The sequence below is a fragment of the Xenopus laevis genome, chromosome 1S (genome assembly GCF_017654675.1).
Source record: "Xenopus laevis strain J_2021 chromosome 1S, Xenopus_laevis_v10.1, whole genome shotgun sequence".
NCBI lineage: Eukaryota > Metazoa > Chordata > Amphibia > Anura > Pipidae > Xenopus > Xenopus laevis.
The window spans coordinates 189236580-189256634 of record NC_054372.1 but is presented as its reverse complement, the minus strand read 5'-3'; the positions used below and the strand labels follow the sequence as shown (position 1 = coordinate 189256634).

The following is a 20055-nucleotide window of genomic DNA, read 5'->3' as shown; positions in this document are numbered from 1 at the left end:
AATTTCTTGAGAAAATAAATATCTTGTGATGTAGAACTGCCACGAAAAACATCAGATGATGTTTCTCTGCTCACTAACTTAATTTTCTGAGTAGAGCAACATGACAAGATGCTTCTTGTCTCAAGAGATTCACTTTCAGGTGACTGTAGCCAGTTGGCCAAACTGAATTTTTTTTCAGTGGAGGATTTACATTTTCTTTAAAGGGATCCTGTCATCGGAAAACATGTTTTCATCAAAACAACATCAGTTAATAGTGCTGCTACTCCAGTAGAATTCTGCACTGAAATCCATTTCTCAAAAGAGCAAACAGATTTTTTTATATTCAATTTTGAAATCTGACATGGGGCTAGACATTTTGTCAATTTCCCAGCTGCCCCATGTCATGTGACTTGTGCCTGCACTTTAGGAGAGAAATGCTTTCTGGCAGGCTGCTGTTTTTCCTTCTCAATGTAACTGAATGTGTCTCAGTGGGACATGGGTTTTTACTATTGAGTGTTGTTCTTAGATCTACCAGGCAGCGGTTATCTTGTGTTATGGAGCTGCTGTCTGGTTACCTTCCCATTGTTCTTTTGTTTGGCTGCTGGGGAGGGGGAAAGGGAGGGGGTGATATCACTCCAACTTGCAGTACAGCAGTAAAGAGTGACTGAAGTTTATCAGAGCACAAGTCACATGACTTGGGGCAGCTGGGAAATTGACAAAATGTCTAGCCCCATGTCAGATTTCAAAATTGAATATAAAAAAATCTCTTTGCTCTTTTGAGAAATGGATTTCAGTGCAGAATTCTGCTGGAGCAGCACTATTAACTGATTCATTTTGAATTTTTTTTCCCATGACAGTATCCCTTTAAGCACCACTAAATCACTGAATCGCTGAAGTTTGTATGTTTGTCTTTAGCCTCTGGCCAATGGGAGATTGGCCAGAATATTCCAAAGTGGGATTCAGAGGAATCTGTTTTACAACGAAAAAGCAACAATAATAATACAAAATAATAATATTAATAACAATAAATTCAAAAGTCAAAAATAGATACTCTTTACATTTTCAGTGCATCTTTTTTTTTTTATACATTGAGAAATAAAATATAAAGTTATTTCCATTTGGAGTGGTGGCAGTTAGTGGCGGCTGCTTTTGTCTTTTCTTAGGTTCTTTGATACAGTTCTGTGTTTGTAGTCCTCTCCTGAACCCAAGTCCACAGAATCGTGATGGTTTGTAAACTCGTGAGGTAAGGGAAACTCTTCTGCTGAAGAATGTGTCCTTTGTCCAAAGACTCTGTCCTGTAATTCAGCAATGTCGTTCCTTATGTCTGCCATCATCAGGAGAAGAAAGTCAAAGGAACCTGGTGAGCCCTGCAAAAGAGGATATAGAGATGTCTACCTTAGAGCTTCAGTGACTGACCCTCTCCTATTCAAGTTGGACAGCTAGATATTCTCAATAAGGTATGAGAGATCAGCATCAAGATTATTAAAAGAGAAAGGTTAAAATTAAGTAAGCTTTTTCAGAAAGGTCTATATACAGTAAATACACCAGTAAACACTCAAAGTAATGCTGCTCTGAGTCAAAAGAAACACAGCATTTCTTTCCTTCTATTGTGTACTCATGGGCTTCTGTATCAGACTTCCTGTTTTCAGCTTAAACCTCCAGGGCTAGGGCTTGAGCATGCTCAGTTTGCTCCTCTCCCCCTCCCTCCTCCCATCCCTGCTGTAATCTGAGCTCAGAGCTATGAGTGAGCAGGGAGAGACTCAGGCAGGAAGTGATGTCACAGCAAGCTAATATGGCAGCTGCTATCTTAAACAAACAACAAACGGGGCAAGCGGTGCAAGAGCAAAGGCTTGTACAGTGAATGTGGAATGTAAAGGAGGCCTGGCAAGGTGGGAAGGCAATTGGTGGTAGGATCAAAGTGCAGGTAAGAGTTGGGAGCTGAGTGAGGTAATATGTATGAGACCAGACTGCGTCATTAAAAACTTGGTGCCATACATAAAATGCTGGGGGGTCAAAGTGTGCCATGATGAAATTCTGGGTTTGTGAGAATATGCAATTAATTGCATTAATTGAGTGTATCTGCTGAGTTCATAAAAGCTAGGGACCAAGGCATAGCCTTAAAGGATAAGTAAACCTTTAAAATAAGTGAATGTAAAATTGATGAGGGGGCTATTCTAAGAACGATTTCCATTTACATTCATTATTATTTTATTTTTTTTATTAAAGGATACATGTACTGTTAATATGAATGAATTTTGTTAAAACAGCGCCACCTGCTGGTCAGTTTCCCACCAGTCTGACCACCAAGTAGTCAAGGAAGTTGTCAGGAGAAAGAAAGAGGCTGCTCTGATGTTCTTCTGCTTAGGGATATAATTAGAAACCTTTCTCACATCTTTCCTAAGCAGAAGAACATCAGAGCAGCCTCTTTCTTTCTCCTGACAACTTCCTTGACTACTTGGTGGTCAGACTGGTGGGAAACACTGTGCTCTTCCTGTTATGGTTACATCCAAGCCTGTACAGCTATGCCAGTTGTTGCTCCATCTCAAACCTGGGTATATTTCATACTCTTGTCTAAAAAGATCTGGAAGCACCCAGAGATCAGGACTAATGAGGCTTCTATAGACAAATCATCACCCTGAAACCTCATTCTAACACCCTCATAGTTTGGGTCAATAACAATGGGGTATTCTACTTTTGTTTGAGGAGATCCTGGAAAGCAGAACACTTGGTGACCACCGAGGAGCAAAGCTGAGCACCAAAGAACACGTTTTATAAAGTTATAAAGAAGATGATGTTACATTTGCAGTAACACTGACAATGCAAGGCCTAGTTCTTTAAGGTTAGAAGGCTTTGCATTTAGACAATCAACTCAACAAAATATATGATCTCCAAAGATTGCTCACTTGGAAAAAAAAATACAATATTATTTTACTTGTTGCCTGGTTCTGTTTAGGCACTAACAGCAGAACAATGGGGGGAACATTTGTAGAAATATGGTGGAACATAAAGAACAATCACATCAACATCCTGACGCATATGTACTCCATAACAAGTGTTAAGCTGTATAAACCGAGCCTGGGATTTCTCCCAAACTTTGATCTTCCAAGATGGGTGTGACCATGCTGGCAAAGTCCTTCACATTTGTTGGACCCTCCCTAGGGTGTTATGGAAATCAGTAAGAACTTAAACAAAATATACAGCTTATATGGATGTATTTTGGATGCCTCTACCATCTTTCCGCTACATTTACCGTTACCTTTGTCTTTTTTTCCCTCTTGGTAAATGAATATCCTACTAAATGCTCAGACCACGGACTAGAGAACCTGCCAACAGCACTGAACTTGCCAACTTCCAAATGCTGGTTTTGTTCAAGGCTTTGTTATATATCTATACAGAGAGATGTTTGGCAGATACATTAAATACAGGACGTAGATTGTGAAAAGCCCTGCAGTAAGCACAGGGATTATGGGAGGAGGCTGCCAGTTACACGTCTTTTGATCCCATCAGTTTTCCCTGAGAAAATGCAGGAATCAAAATGTTCTTCTTGACATTCCGTAGCAGGGAACCACTACCTATGCTGTCTTGCTGGTGATAAGGGAAAGCTCATGCAAGTTCAGTATCATGGTTCGGTGATGTGCCTTGTGATTGGTTAACTTAAGGTTGGTGCATCATATTATTTCTAGAACCATTAATGCTAGAGCCATGTGGGGGAGCTACAGGGTCATATATGTCTAAGTAAAGTCTTCTATTTGCCCAAAGCCACTGTTTTCTGTCTGGTAACAGCGGTGACCAAACCCACTCCTGAAATTTGGCAGCACTGCAGAAAAATGGCATTGAGAAGACTTCTGAACCAAGTATAACTGGTCATTCAATTTAAATGAATATTTTCATAATTAGGGGAAACTTACCGGAGGTCCTCTTGGTCCTGAAGCACCTCTATCTCCCTGGAAAAAGAAAAAGAAGCCTTAATATTAATTTGAAAGAAATTCTGCTCTACTCTTACAATTGGAATAGCCGACTCCCTTAGCAACAGGTTTCATAGCGGCAGTGGCAGACATCTTCGTAATAAAGCCAGATTAGTGTATGGGCCCCCTCCTTAGCATAATACAGGTATAGAATCTATTTTCCAGAATTCTCTGGACCTGAGGTTTTTCAGATAAGGAGTCTATTCATAATTTTCATCTCTAATGTAACAATAAATAAACCCAATAGGCTGGTTCTGCTTCCAATAAGGATTAATTATATCTTAGTTGGGATCAAGTACAAGCTACTGTTTTATTATTACACAGAAAAAGGAAATCATTTTTTTAAATTTAATATAAAATGTTTTTTGATTAAAATGGAGCCCATGGGAGATGGCCGTCCTGTAATTTGGAGCTTTCTGGATAATGAGTTTCCTGATAACAGATCCCATACCTGTATGAGTATTAGGAGTACATACTGTAGCTTAATACTGTATATAGAAACAACATTCTTTGTCTTCATATTTGCAGAGAATATGTAAACACATTCACATTTTATAACCTTCGAAAAATGATTTAATTGCATATTTTTTCTGCGTTAAAAGATGTCAAATAAAGTCAGTGAGTTTCCCCTTGACTGACATTGTCATTTCACCTTGGTTGACTGACTTTGGAGCAAACTTTGAAGTTCGGCCCATGAAATGTTTTTGATTCATTTCAGGGGGAAAAGTCAGGAAGAAATTCTGAATGCCGGCAATGGGTTTCAGATTCTTTGGAAAAAGTTTCGTAAGTGGGAAAAAATCAGGTTAAAACAATATAACCTTTGATCTGCCACTTTGTTTTGCAATAAATGATGATGCCACTGTGTTTTCTAAAGTATTAAATGGGCAAAGGTCCGACAAAAAAAATTCACAGAGCAGTTTTAAGGAACCAAAATAGGGTAGCTGCCTTATATCCATGGGTGCACACAAACTTCAATGCATGTGCAGAGAACAGATGGTCGGGAGGGGTACACTGATAGTTACCCTTGCAGTTACCCCCATGAATACAATGCTGGGGTGCGCCAAGGGAGGCACTTAGGTGTCCCTTCTCTTATTCAGACACACAAGTTAGCAAGGACACAGGTAGATGTCCTCTGCATGAGCGCTAAGGGGAGAACTCCTGCACTTCATCTGTTTTCCCATGAGATGAGTGCTTATCATCTACTGCATGTATAAAATGTGCTGTAGCCATACCTTTGTGCCATCCTTTCCTGGTGCCCCTGGTGGACCCTGGAGAATAAAAGGAAACATTTTCATTAATTCTGAACTACATATTAAGGAACAACATGAGATCGCTGGTAACATCAGTTCACCATCTAAAGCAGTGATCCCCAACCAGTGACTCGTGAGCAACATGCTGCTGTCCGACCCCTTGGCTGTTGCTCCCAGTGGCCTCCAAGCAGGAGTTTATTTTTTTATTCCTGGCTTAAAGGTAAGTTTTAGTTTCATAAAATACACATGTACTGTCAAACAGAGCCTTCTATTGGCTGCAGGTCCACATAGGCGCTACCAATAGCCAATCACAGCTCTTATCTGGAAGTCCCAGGGACTTTTTTCATGCTTGTGTTGCTCTCCAACATTATTTTACACTTGAATGTGGCTCACGAGTAAAAAAGGTTGGGGACCCCTGATCTAAAGCCACCATGAAGGTGCCTGGCCCCTCCTAAGGGCCATGGCCGCTACTGCAGGCAGGACCGCCATCAGAAATCGCAGGGCTCTATACGACAAAATTTCCTGGGCCCCCTGGGCTGTACCCACCGCAAGCCCCACCTACAGGTCAACCCTCCCCACCCCACAGGTCTGCCCCCCACCACACAGTAAAAAAACAAAAAAAATATTGGTGGCAAGGGTTCCCACATGTTAATAAAAAATAAAAAGATATTGGTGGTCAGGGCCCCCCCATAAAAAAACATTTGTGCACAGGGCCCCCCCATTAAAAAATATTGGTGGCTAGGACCCCACATGAGAAAAAAAAATTGGTGGCCAAAATTGGTGGCCTGCCCCCCCCACATTATGAGAAAATTGATGGCCAGGGCCCCTTAAATGTCCATGCCTTCCCGAAGTCAGCAGCTCTCAGAAAGATGGGGGGCCCGGCTAATCAAGTAAGTGTGGCGTGGCTGGGCCCCCCTTACAACTCTCCCCCCTGTCCCCCCCTGATGGCTGCCCTGACTGCAGGTGACAAATCTCCAGTAAATGCTGCTCTACATTGGTTCTCCATCAGTAATAATTGAAATCACTGGTGGTAGAAGCTACACGATGCAAAGTCGCCCAAAGTTTCCTCGCAAGGCAAGGTGGCCATAAGTTTTGCCATAGGAGCAAATTTATCATAGAAGAAAAAATCTCCCCATTGGCCATTACCCTAAAGGAGAACTGACCAGCTGACTAAGATTTCATTACTTACAACGGGGCCTCTCCGGCCTTGTTTGAGCTGAGAGATTTCAGGAGATGGTCCGACCGGACCCATAAATCCTCTTGGACCCGGTGGGCCAGGAGGTCCCGGTATTCCAGGCTGACCCTCACTTCCTTTTGGACCAGGTAATCCTTTAAGCACAAAGAGAAAACACAAAAGAATCCTCAATTTTCATCTAAACAAAGTGGGAAAATGAAAAGCATGTGCCATTCCCTAGACCCTTTATACAAGTACACATTATAAGGATGCTTATAGGAAGGGATGTAGGGTTCCCAGTGAAAACAAGAGACTGGCAATTAATTCTGCCCCATGCACCATGGATTCATTTACAACAAGCCGTCATCATAATAGACATACCGAGCATTTTTGTGTTTTTACAACATACAAATAGTTTATGTGTTACTCTGCAGATCAGTAATATTACTCTTGGTTTTGATATATTGCCTCTAGTTCAGAATAGATGAGCTCTGTCAGGGAGGAAGTCTATCGGGAGGATTCTCAATGAGCTCCAGATAAAATTCAGCTAAAGAAAAAAAGCTGTAACTGCAGGGACTAGAATGCTGTTTATTGCCTCTAACATGTAATTAAGTATTTAACATGCAAACACAATGCACATTGGTTACTTCTCCAGTCTTCCTCTGGGGGCTCCAGTTCCCTCCCAGATGAAAGCCATGAAAGCAGTTCTTCTGAGGACTTCTGTATTTACATTCATTATTTTATTTTTCTTCTAATTTTTAAAATGAAAGGCCACAAGCCTCTAGGCTTTGCTCCCACTGCTCAAGGCATTCTCAGGGGGCCGACCCCACAGTTTGGAAATCACTGACATAGAGCAGCAGTCACATGGACACTAGCAGGTACAGCTGTTGGACAGCCTGGGGCCCTTTCACTACTGATTAGGCAATGAATTATTGTGCTCAGCTTTGATTTGCCAATGGCCATGGCCTGAGCAACTGCAGAAGTCTTTGTGACACTTTGCAAAGTAGACCATAGAATCATATAAATTCAAGCATGCACTCAATGTCTATAAAAAGGCAGATAAGACATTTCCTGGCAAAAAATTCAGTTTGACTCTGAATGTTTCTTAGAAGGCTTAGCAAGCTGGAAGCCAATGGGCTGAGTGCTACCGTTGAAAGCATCACTATTACTATATTACGATGTATCAGTATGTTACTATGTATCAGTGTTTGCAGATGACACAAAACTATCCAGCCCAATTAATTCCATCCAGGATGTGGCACTTGCAACAGGATCTTGACAAACTGGCAATCTGGGCAGCTAAGTGGCAAATGAGACTCAATTTTGATAAATGTAAAGTCATGCACCTGGGATGTAAAATATCCACTTATACCCTTAATGGGACTGCACTAGGCAAATCCATTATGGAAAAGAACCTTGGAGTCCTTGTAGATGATAAACTTGTCTGTAACAAGCAATGCCAGTCAGCAGCATCAAGGGCAAAAAAGGTCTTGAGTTGTTTTAAATGGGGCATAGAGTCACGGGAGGAGGGGGTCATTCTTCTACTGTATAGAGCACTGGTAAGGCCCCATCTAGAATATGCCGTACAGTTTTGGTCTCCATCACTCAAACAGGACATTATTGTATTAGAGAGGGTACAGAGAAGGGCAACTAAGCTGGTAAAGGGAAAATCTTAGCTATGAGGAAAGACTGGCCAAATTGGGGATGTTCACTCTGGAGAAGAGGCGCTTAAGGGGAGATATGATAACCATGTATAAATATATAAATATATAAGGGGATCATATAATAATCTCTCTAATGCTTTATTTACCAGTAGGTCTTTCCAGCTGACACAAGGTCACCCATTCCGATTAGAAGAAAAGAGGTTCCACCTGAATATTGGGAAGGGGTTTGTTACAGTGAGAGCTGTGAAGATGTGGAATTGTCTCCCTGAATCAGTGGTACAGGCTGATACATTAGATAGGTATAAGAAGGGGTTGGATGGTGTTTAGCAAGTGAGGGAATACAGGGATATGGGAGATAGCTCATAGTACAAGTTGATCCAGGGACTGGTCCCATTGCCATTTTGGAGTCAGGAAGGAATTTTTTCCCCCTCTGAGGCAAATTGGAGAGGCTTCAGATGTTTTTTTTTTGCCTTCCTCTGGATCAACTGGCAGTTATGCAGGTTATATATTGACTTAAAATGTAGAACTTGATGGACATGTGTCTTTTATCAACCTAACTTACTATGTATAGAAACCCACCCACATAACTATTATAAGCCATGTGTGACATTGCCTGGGTGGTGTGCACAATAAAGCAGAACATTATCGTTGACTGCTAAGATTTATGAGGCTGCCCCCCCCCAGCATCAGGTAGATTAGGAACTGCTGGGCCGTGCCGGGGAATGGGGAGCAGACATACACCGCAGAAAGAACAGTTGAAAGTGGAATCCTAATGATAAACTGTATTTACTAAACATGGCATTGTTTCAACTGTTTCCAGATCATTTGTGGAATGTAATCCTCTGCCTTTTATTTCTCAGAAGAACGAGGATGGAAAATTGGTAATAAGCCCTTAGAGGGAAAAGGGCAGTGTTTATTCATATTTCAGGCTTGCCGTCCCCAATAATTATGTTATATATGAAATCCACAATCTGCATTTAATCCCTTTTATGGCCAGAAGTGGTCGCATGCGAGTGAAGAAAGGATAATTATCTACCTGTAATAAAAACACTAGTGTTCATCTCTATGTATAAATCTCCTGGTGTGCAGAGTTAAAGGGATGGTTCACCTTTAACTTTTTAGTATGTTATAGAAAGGCCAATTCTAAACACATTTTCAATTGTAATAATTTCTTTATTTTTTATTGTTTTGAATTATTTCCTTTCTGCTTGTGAATCTTTCCAACTTTCAAATGTGGGTCGATGACTCCAACTAAAAATAAATGCTCTTTAAGACTAAACATTTATTGTTAGCTATATTACTTTTTATTGCTTATATTTCTATTCAGACCCTCTCCTATTCATATTTAAGTCTCCCTTTCAAATAAATGGAAGGTTGCTAGGATAATCTGGGCCCTTGCAACCAGATTGCTGATATTGTAAACTGGAGAGCTGCTGAATAAAAGACTAAAAGCCACAAAATCAATTTCAAGTTGTTTGAGTCTTTACATCCTACTAAAAGTTCATGTAAAGATGAACAACCCCTTTAAAGGGTTTAAACCCCTTTAAAGGCTTAGGGATCGTCATAAATTATCAAAACAGCACAAGTCAAATAATATGTGCTATAAGCCGATACAGCAAGACTGATTAATAATCAGAATATACAGACTGCACTGGGTCCTGTGTTGTCATGTAATCTAATGTGGATTTTATAGTTTTTGTATTGTTTAATACAAACTTTCTCCAACTCTGCAGAACCAGTGGCTGCCGCAAAATAATCCTCCAAATAGAATCCCAGTTTATCTGTTTAAATCTGGCTCCATGATCTTTGTCCCTGCAGCTGGAGTTGGAAACAGTAAAGGGGATGTAAAGGCAAAAATAAAATCCAATACAAGTATCTACACAGTCGCTGACTGCTCTACAGGGAAACAAACAAAGCTGCTTGAGTTCTGCATGGCTGGGAAGTAAGGCGGGGGCTCCCCCTGCTGTTCATAAATATGATTGTTTCCCTGCTCAGCAGTTAGGGACCGTCTGACAATTCCTATCCACAGCAGTAAATAAAGGGAGAATTTCACTGCATACAGTCAGGTTTCTTATAAAAACAGCACACATTTTTTAATGAAAGTATATTGGAGATAGGTTTCTTTTTCATTAAAGAAAGTAAAAATGGGATTTTATTTTATATAATGGCATATTTATGGCAATAACACAGTGCCTGGGACAAAAGATATATTTTAAAGGGGACAGATACCCATAAGAAGAATGTAATGTGCAATTGACAGTAATCATATATGTTTCTTTTACTTGTCATAGCATAAGCAGTTTTTACTTGCTTATATAATTAATGTATAACAGGAGAGCCTCCTGCTGTTCTGAACACTCAGTGTGACAGGAGCCACAGAACAGAGCAGAGACATGTCAAAAGATGCTTCAGGCATCAGTAAATGAAATCTTTTGGCCCTGCCTGCTTGGAAAGAGCTGCAAGTCTCCTTTGACACATCCATGATATTATCAGTGAATACTGGCTGGTGAATTCACAACATATCTGTGTATATAGTCAATAAAGTACCCCCTATTGTAAAATATAAGGATATTATAAATTACCAAGGAGTATCATGACAGGAACCATGTTTTGGCTTGTCATTCACTCCCAGATTTGCCTATTTTTCCATGTGTCGGGGGGATCATACAGGATAGATTTATACTCATGATAATTGTGTTTGGATTGACGTTGTTCCAGACTGATCCGTTAAATCTTTACAAGTGTGAGAATTTACAGGTGTGAAGATTCTTAGGATTCTTGAATGCAGATGTTGAGTATTAGAGCTCTTTCCCCCCATTAGACTTGGGCCGTTTGCTTTTTTATTTTCCACTCCCATCCTCCTTTCCATGGCTCCATATTCTGTGTAAGCCTGAATTTCTGTTCCTTTCTTATTCTTATTCTTACCCTTCACTTTCCTAAATTTCCCTGCTTCTCCTTGTTTCTCTTACACCTTTACCTCCTTTTTCACTTCAACAATTTCTTCTTGTCTCATTCATTCATCTTAACTGCCCTTATTTTCCTTTTCACTCCCTTTTCCCTGCAACCATTAACGTCTGTCTCTGTCAGCTTTTATCTCCCCCTCCTGTTTCCTTCCTCTTCTTATTCTTCATTCTTCTCTATTCTGCTACTTTTGAGTCAATCTTTACCTTCTCTTTGGTGCCAACAAGTTCTTCTCACTTCTGCTTCTCATCCATTTTTTCACTGCCCTTCTATTTCTTCCCTTCGACACCTCCTTAGTCTCCATCAGCTTTTCTCCCCCGTTTCCTTCCTCTTCTTCATCTTCATTCTTCTCTATTCTGCTACTTTAGAATCTCTTCAATCTGTGCCTTATTTTGGTGCCATAAATGTCTTCTCATCTCTGCTTTTCATTCATTTCTTCACTTTTTCACTGCCCTTCTATTTCTTACCTTCAACATTTACCTCCTGTCCGAGTCTCCACCACCTTTTCTCTCCCCGTCCTCCTCTCTGTCGTCTTCTCTGTGTTCCATTTACCTTTGTTACATGCTAATTCTTCAAAAAGAGCTCATACTCTCCTCTGATTGTGGGACAATCAACCAGCATTTCTCTCATCTTTTTCCTCTTATCTTTCACCTTTGTATTTTCTGCTTCTCATCCTTTTTCACAAAGCTCTTCCCTTCCTATCCCAATACTTCATCTCTTGTCCTCCCTACTATTTACTCTTCTTGCTGTTAGATATAAAGCAAACAATTGATTTAAAAAATAAAATAAAAATTTTAGCTGAAAGGAAAAAGACCTAAATGGTAGAATTAAATATCCATTATGCCATTCTAGATGATTGTCATCTATAAACCCTTGTGTCCAGCTATTTTCTGCAGTAAAGAATGTCTACTTCTATGATTCAGCCTGATGTCACATCAGGACAATACTTTTCCACCCCTCACAACCATGGTAAAATGCACCTGCCGAAGAGAAGCTCCCTGGAGATCCCTCATAAGAACCCCAATCATGGCTTTGGATGATATTATGATCATGCATCCAAACCACAATCACAGTTTAATGGAAGTAGAGTTGCAGAGAGGACAAGCTGCTAGGTCACCCTGATTTCATGGAATAGTTCAGTGATGGAGGTGGGGGAATGATGAATTGTGACAGGAGCAAGGAATACAGATTTGTCCAAAACAAAACTCTTGAAGACGGCACGGCTGTGATATGTTCAAGTTTGATATATGGGGCAATTACACAATGAAACATATTTAACATGTGAAACTCAGTTTGGAAGTTTGTTGTTACCTGGGGGTCCCTGTGCACCAGGTAAGCCAGGAGGACCCTGCACGTATGTGGTAGAGGCCAACACCTTCTCAGCATTTATATGTTTGCTGGATTCCAATACGCTGTTTGGGAGAAACGCAAGCTAAAATAAGGAGACATGGCTGTTAGTGTACAGGGAGTTACAGGCTCCAGAAACAGAAAGTTATAAACAAATGGAGCACAGAGACCTGCTGCAGGGCACAAAGTGCAAAAAACATGGAGGATTTGCACCCTGGCCTGCAGGCAGGTCCGGACTGAGAATTAAAATAGGCCCTGGCATTTCAGGTACATAGAGGCCCAATCAGCCCACATAGAGGCCCAAACAGTCCCCACCAGCCCACTAAATACTGACTTTCTATGGGACCTTATAGCAGCCCCTCTGGCATTTGCCAGAACCCACAGATTGCCAGTCCGGGCCTGCCTGCAGGTAGTAAATAGCCCCATGTCCTATGTAGCAGGAACTTAACACTCTACATGGTACATGTACACACAATTGTCATTAATACAGTCGCCTGTTAATTATACATAATGGCAAGCAATTTGATCTACAAAAAGCTTGTTTTATAAATTTTCTATACTTTGAAATCTTCTACTTACATGGACACATTAGAAGTAAGTAAAGTATCAGATGCCGTGTCAGAATTTGTACAGTAGGTAAAGGGACTTGGCTATATACTGTATATATATATATATATATACACACAAGCGTACAAGCAGAAAGCTGTGCCGGCCCCAATGGAACTGTTCTCAGGGAATTATTTTGGATGTACCTAATTAGCCCTTTGATTGGCTGCCAGATGTAGCAAAGAAAATGTTGTCTCTTCTTGATTACCGAATTGCAAATTGAGAATAAATGGCTTTGGGGTTGTGCAAGTGAATCCAAAGAACATGTTGCTTTCCTGTGCGGTTCTCATGTCGGCTTAGGCTACAGTTCGTTATTAATGGCCGGCCCGCGGCGCATTCCCTTTATGTGCTGTCTGGGCTTTGGGACATTAATATTGAGATTTTTTTTGACAGCAGTCCCTCAGTATGATTTATGCTATACACTAAATGCTTTTAATCACAAGGGTGTCGTACAGATGTAAAACATAATGGCAGATCAGAGTTTTCGGTTTATGATTTCCAAGGCCATATTAATTGCTAGAGGGGCCTGAAGCAATAAGTCTTTGAGACGGGACTGGCTCAACTACAAGGTGACTTGCCTTAGACTTCTGATACACAATGCCCCTTACCACTCCTAACCATGTGTGCTAGCACTCACTAACATTAATGTCACTGGTCATAACAGGCAGATTCTGGCCTAAAAAGCTCAAGGATTGATTCTGCCATGTGTGCACAGAACCAGGCAGTTGCCATTAAAGTCAATGACTCACTTAAAGAAACATTAACACCAAAAAATTGAAAGTGTTTTAAAGAAATGAGGATATAATGTAGTGTTGCCCTGCACTGGTAAAACTGGTGTGTTTGCTATAGAAACTTTACTATAGTTTATATAAACAAGCTGCTGTGTAGCCATGGGGGCAGCCATTCAATCACAGGATACACAGTAGATAAAAAATGAGTACTACTATAGTTTATATAAACAAGTTGCTGTGTAGCCATGGGGGCAGCCATTCAAGCACAGGATACACAGTAGATAACAGATAAGTACTACTATAGTTTATATAAACAAGCTGCTGTGTAGCCACAGGGGCAGCCATTCAAGCACAGGATACACAGTAGATAAAAAATGAGTACTACTATAGTTTATATAAACAAGTTGCTGTGTAGCCATGGGGGCAGCCATTCAAGCACAGGATACACAGTAGATAACAGATACGTACTACTATAGTTTATATAAACAAGTTGCTGTGTAGCCATGGGGGCAGCCATTCAAGCACAGGATACACAGTAGATAACAGATAAGTACTACTATAGTTTATATAAACAAGCTGCGGTGTAGCCACAGGGGCAGCCATTCAAGCACAGGATACACAGTGGATAAAAAAATGAGTACTACTATAGTTTATATAAACAAGTTGCTGTGTAGCCATGGGGGCAGCCATTCAAGCACAGGATACACAGTAGATAACAAATAAGTACTACTATAGTTTATATAAACAAGCTGCTGTGTAGCCATGGGGGCAGCCATTCAAGCACAGGATACACAGTAGATAACAGATAAGTACTACTATAGTTTATATAAACAAGCTGTTGTGTAGCCATGGGGGCAGCCATTCAAGCACAGGATACACAGTAGATAACAGATAAGTACTACAATAGTTTATATAAACAAGCTGCTGTGAAGCCATGGGGGCAGCCATTCAAGCACAGGATACACAGTAGATAACAGATAAGTACTACAATAGTTTATATAAACAAGCTGCTGTGTAGCCATGGGGGCAGCCATTCAAGCACAGGATACACAGTAGATAACAGATAAGTACTACTATAGTTTATATAAACAAGCTGCTGTGAAGCCATGGGGGCAGCCATCCCAGCACAGGATACACAGTAGATAACAGATGCACAGAATACACAGTAGATAACAGATAAGTACTACTATAGTTTATATAAACAAGCTGCTGTGTAGCTATGGGGGCAGCCGTTCAAGCACAGGATACACAGTAGATAAAAGATACGCTCTGTAGAATCCCATTGTATTCTATAGAGCGTATCCGTTAACAGCTGTGTATCCAGTGACTCTATCTATCTACACGGAGAGACACACAGGAAGATTAATATAACATCCTATGGGGAAGTGAACAGTGTCCTTATGGAATACAATAAAACTGTATTATTTCTATAATAGGGCGACCCAAGCATATGTTTAGGAAATGCAAATCTTAAGGTTAATGCAACAAAAAGTCATTTCAGCTAGGTGGTTGAAGTGTTTCATATGTTCCTCCAATCCAGGGGGGATTAGCAAATTTAAGGCATGTATGGAAAAAATCAGGTACCTTTTGCTTGAGCTGTAAAACGGTCTGTTTTATTTGGTGGAAATCCTTGCACGTCTCAGAGCAGACCCCAGCCTTCATCACATTGTTGGATTTCTCAAAATCTCCTTAAAAGCAAATCATCGGGAGTTAGCGTTGCTATATATTTATCTTTTTTCCCTATTAATAACATTGGGATCAGCCATCATTTTTACCGGTCAGGCCGGTAAAATACTGACCAGGAGGCAACCCTATTGGGAGTCAGAATGAGGAATTGTTAGGAGATGAATTCATCGGGTATTGGTGCACAATAACTGGGGTGCTGGGCTTTCCCTTTGCATAAGTGCTTTTATAGTGATGCAGAAGAAAGGAAAACAACCACAAGAAGTGAAATTCATTGTACACATTTCTACAGTGGGGATATAAAAATGGGAGAGGGGCACAAAGTTTCCCACCAGGGCCCTACCTACATGGAGTTTTTGTGGGTCGTTGACACAAAGTGCAGTTGTTGGACACAGACTGCCATGTGATTGAGTTCATTCAGCAGTGAGACCAATGTAAGGCTACTTGTTACTGAGCTCATTCATTATAAAGGGAAACTCACACCATGTACACAGAGTATTCCTGCCTAAAGCTCACCATACACGGTAAGATTTTTCTTTCCTTAAAGGGATATTTTCATGGGAAAACGTGTTTTTTTTTTCAAAACGTATCAGTTAATAGTGCTGCTCCAGTAGAATTCTGCACTGAAATCTATTTCTCAAAAGAGCAAACAGATTTTTTAATATTTAATTTTGAAATCTGACATGGGGCTAGACATTTTGTCAGTTTCCTAGCTGCCCCAGTCATGTGACTTGTGCTCTAATAAACTTCAGTCACTCTTTACTGAGGTACTGCAAGTTGGAGTGAAATCACCCCTTCCCCCAAGCAGCCAAACAACAGAACAATGGGAAGGAAACCAGATAGCAGCTCCCTAACACAAGATAACAGCTGCCTGGTAGAAAGCAGTTCTGAAATAAAGTGCTGACTTTCTGAAAGCACATGACCAGGCAAAATGACCTGAGATTAGGGTTGCCACCTTTTCCTATATTTTTTCCTATATTATTCTGGTGGGGGGCGGGAACAAAAGGGGTGGGGTGTGACATCAAAAGGGGCGGGGACATGAAGTAAAGGGGGCTGGGCCACAACGCGGAGAGCTGAAGACAGAGGACAAAAGCTACGTTTACAGGGGATTGGGGGCAGGCCAAGGGGTCTTTTTGAACGGTATTACAAATTTACCGGCAGCTACATCAGCGGTAAATTTGTAATACTGGCCCCGGCCTTGGCAGGTGTTTTACCTGCCAAGGCCCACTTGCTGGGTCAGGAATGAAATTTTATATTGTACAGGTATAGGATCCCTTTTCCGGAAACCCGATATCCAGAAAGCTCCGAATTATGGAATAGCTGCCTCCCATAGACCCAATTGAATCCAAATAATCAAAATTTTTAAAAATGATTTCCTTTTTCTGTGTAATAATAAAACAGTCGCTTGTACTTGATCCAAACTAAGATATAATTAATCCTTATCGAAGGAAAAAAACTGCCTATTAGGTTTATTTAATGTTTCAATGAATTTCTAGTGGACTTAAGGCATGAAGACCCAAATTATGGAAAGATCCGTTATCCAGAAAACCCCAGGTCCCGAGCATTCTGGATAACAGGTCCCATACCTGTATAGTGAATTTGTAAAAACCACACCATAACAATCAGAATCCCTTTAACGACCAATTTTAGTGCAGTCCGACAAATCCGACACATTATAGTGAGGTTGGTGGGCACCGAACAATCATGCATCTAATAATTTTTTTGCGACATTGGTCAGAAAATCGATGGGGCAAGTTAGAAGACTTTCATTGTTCACAGCGAGATGTATCCATTGTCCAGTTGTTTAAAGGGCCAAGCAGGCAGCGCCACACAGTTTTCCTGCCTTCAACTAGATAATATCACTTGAAATGGTCTTTTTAGTTGATGGACAAATTTAAAGCTTGGTCTTTCGTTAACAAAAAGATTTTTTAAAAATCTTTACATCTATGGCCACCTTAAGCCAATGCATGTGTTGAGCAATATGGAGCATTTCAACAGCTGTTAAAGGGGCAGTTTATCTTGAAATGAATTTAATAGTGTGTAGACATGTATCCTAGTTAAATCCGCTGCTTGATTTAACCCCATTCCATGTCACTGATTGTGCCATTTTTTGTTTATCCTCTCTCTTTGGGCTGCCATCCTAGTGTTCCTCATTGGGTAGCACTTCTGCCTTACATCATGGGATCCTGAATTCAATTCTAGCCATGGCACTATATGCAAGGAGTGTGTATATTACCCTATGGGGCATAAATGTGAGAGTCTATAGAGAGAGTACCTTGTGATCCCTTTGTACAGGTTTTCCCATCATCCTCCAGAGAGTAGCCTTCGGGACACTCACACCTGTAACTCCCCGGAGTATTGATGCAGATATGAGAGCAAACGGTCTCGTTCTTGAAGGCGCATTCATCAATATCTGGAATCGGAAAGAATATATCATGAATTTATATATATCAGGTAGGGTTTGACCCCAACAGTTTGGTTTTTCTAAGGCCTGTTCGGGTCTCAACTATCTGTTCGGTTTTCAGTCTAGTGAAACGCGAACAATAGCCTGGCCAATAATTCAACAACATCGAAATATTGTGATACTCGCTGTGATTTTTTGTATCAACTGGCTTAGTTATCATCGTCAAGTACATTAATATTACAGAAAGAAAAGGAAAGCAGTCAAAAATTAGCAATTGCTTTTTTTAAATTAGCATTGCTGTATTTCAGAGCTTTCAGGATAACTGATTTCTGTATAGAAGATCCCATATATTTAATTAAAAGCTAGGACTTATTTCTCACAATATAGATAGAGATGGGGTTGCCACTCGTGTGGTATAGGAGAGGACATTCCAGTTTTTCAAAGGGCTATCCAGTTCAAAAGTTTATGTCCAGTTTAAAACATTGAAATAACTGGACAGAAATCAAGCCACTTGCCTATAAGTGATGCACCCAGTGTCGTAAACCCACCAGTATCATTGTGACCGCTTCTGTGTCATCGTACCTTCCCCCAGCATTACTGCCACACCCCCAATGCCATCTGCCCTGCCCTTTGTTTATGTTTAGCCACCAGCGAAGATGGCAATCCTATGCCCAGGTGTTGCATTGCCTGCACTGCTGTCTATTCCCTAGATTCACAGAACTAGGGGTAGTCAGAAGAACTTGGGGTAGGCAGAAGAACTAGGGGAAGGAACTAGTGGTAGTCAGAAGAACTAGGGGTAGTCAGAAGAACTTGGAGTAGGCAGAACTAGGGGTAGGCAGAAGAACTAGGGGTAGGCAGAAGAATTTAGGGTAAGAACTAGGGATAGTCAGAAGAACTAGGGGTAGGAACTAGGGGTAGTCAGAATAACTTGGGGTAGTCAGAAGAACTAGGGGTAGTCAAAAGAACTTGGGGTAGGAACTAGGGGTAGTCAGAAGAACTGGGGGTAGTCAAAAGAACTAGGGGTAGGCAGAAGAATTAGGGGTAGGAACTAGGAGTAGTCAGAAGAACTTGACGCATGCAGAAGAACTAGGGGTAGTTAGAAGAACTAGGGGTAAGAATTAGGGGTAGTCGGAAGAACTAGGGGTAGGCAGAAGAACTAGGAGTAGGAACTAGGGGTAGTCAGAAGAACTTGGGGTAGGCAGAAGAACTAGGGGTAGGAACTAGGGGTAGTCAGAAGAACTAGAGGTAGTCAGAAGAACTTGGGGTAGTCAGAAGAACTAGGGGTAGTCAAAAGAACTAGGGGTAGACAGAAGAGCTAGGAGTACGAACTAGGGGTAGGCAGAAGAGGCACATGCCTAGTTGCAAATCTTGGGGTGGGGGGCAGCAGGCACAGAACTAGGGGTAGTCAGAAGAACTAGGGATAGTCAAAAGAACTAGGGGTAGGAACTGGGGGTAGTCAGAAGAACTAGAGGTAGGAACTAGGGGTAGGCAGAAGAGGCGCATGCCTAGTTGCAAATCTTGGGGGGGGCAGCAGGCACATGCCTCCCCTGCCTCCTACCCTTATTTAGGCAAGAGTACCTGCACCTGTTTGCTCGATTATGCTCAGACACAAGCTTGTTTGCTTGTTGCCTGTTTGGTTGCCTGTAGTGCCCGGCCCTTCCTAGGGTCTTTACATTGGTCTCATTTGCCCCCTTGCCCTGCAACAACCGGGGTCTGTGTCAGGCCACAATGTGGTTGGCGACTGATGTATTCAGAAACCACAGTGCTGGGTTTTAACCAAAGTTGCTCAAAGCTAGAAGTGCAGTTTAATCTCCCGTATGGATCCAGTTACATTATTTTTGAGCAGATCCAGAGATCTTTTTTTATATTCACGGCATATTCACTTTCTTAGCAGCGAAGGACTTTCCTTCAGAGACAAACACAGCACATGTTGGGGGATCACTGGGGGGCACTAGGGAACACTTATCACAAAGTTAAGCCAGTCCTGGGGTGCAAGGGATCCCCTTCTCCTGCACTTAACAATGGCGGCAACGTGTAGAAATCGTGTACGTTTTACATAGTATTGCACAGAGCAGATGTACCAGATGAAAAGCAAATCATGGCAGTTATTATTGTATTTAGCACAGGGCTTTCCAACATAAATATACAAACAGAGCCAGGGAAGGGTCACGCTGAGAGCCCGCAGCTATTCATGGCACTGTTTTTGCTTTTAATTCAACGTGAATGCTACATAATAATAAACCCGACGAGCTTTTTAATCCTTGCACTGCATTTGGGGTGAAGTGAGAAAA

The 20055-nt window shown here is 41.2% G+C and overlaps 1 protein-coding gene across 1 annotated transcript in view; it reads right to left on the bottom strand.

Moving 5' to 3' along the window:
* Window positions 1–792: 792 nt before the first annotated feature.
* The window catches only part of LOC121399539 (collagen and calcium-binding EGF domain-containing protein 1-like), a 186493-nt gene continuing 167230 nt past the window's right edge, over window positions 793–20055 (bottom strand). The window contains exons 5-11 of the mRNA XM_041580604.1: window positions 17636–17773; window positions 15262–15365; window positions 12305–12425; window positions 6384–6523; window positions 5177–5212; window positions 3888–3923; window positions 793–1346 (exon numbers count right to left, since the gene is read on the bottom strand). Of these exons, the coding sequence (XP_041436538.1) occupies window positions 1113–1346; window positions 3888–3923; window positions 5177–5212; window positions 6384–6523; window positions 12305–12425; window positions 15262–15365; window positions 17636–17773 (809 nt within the window). The 3' untranslated portion in view covers window positions 793–1112. The remainder of the gene's footprint in view (window positions 1347–3887; window positions 3924–5176; window positions 5213–6383; window positions 6524–12304; window positions 12426–15261; window positions 15366–17635; window positions 17774–20055) is intronic.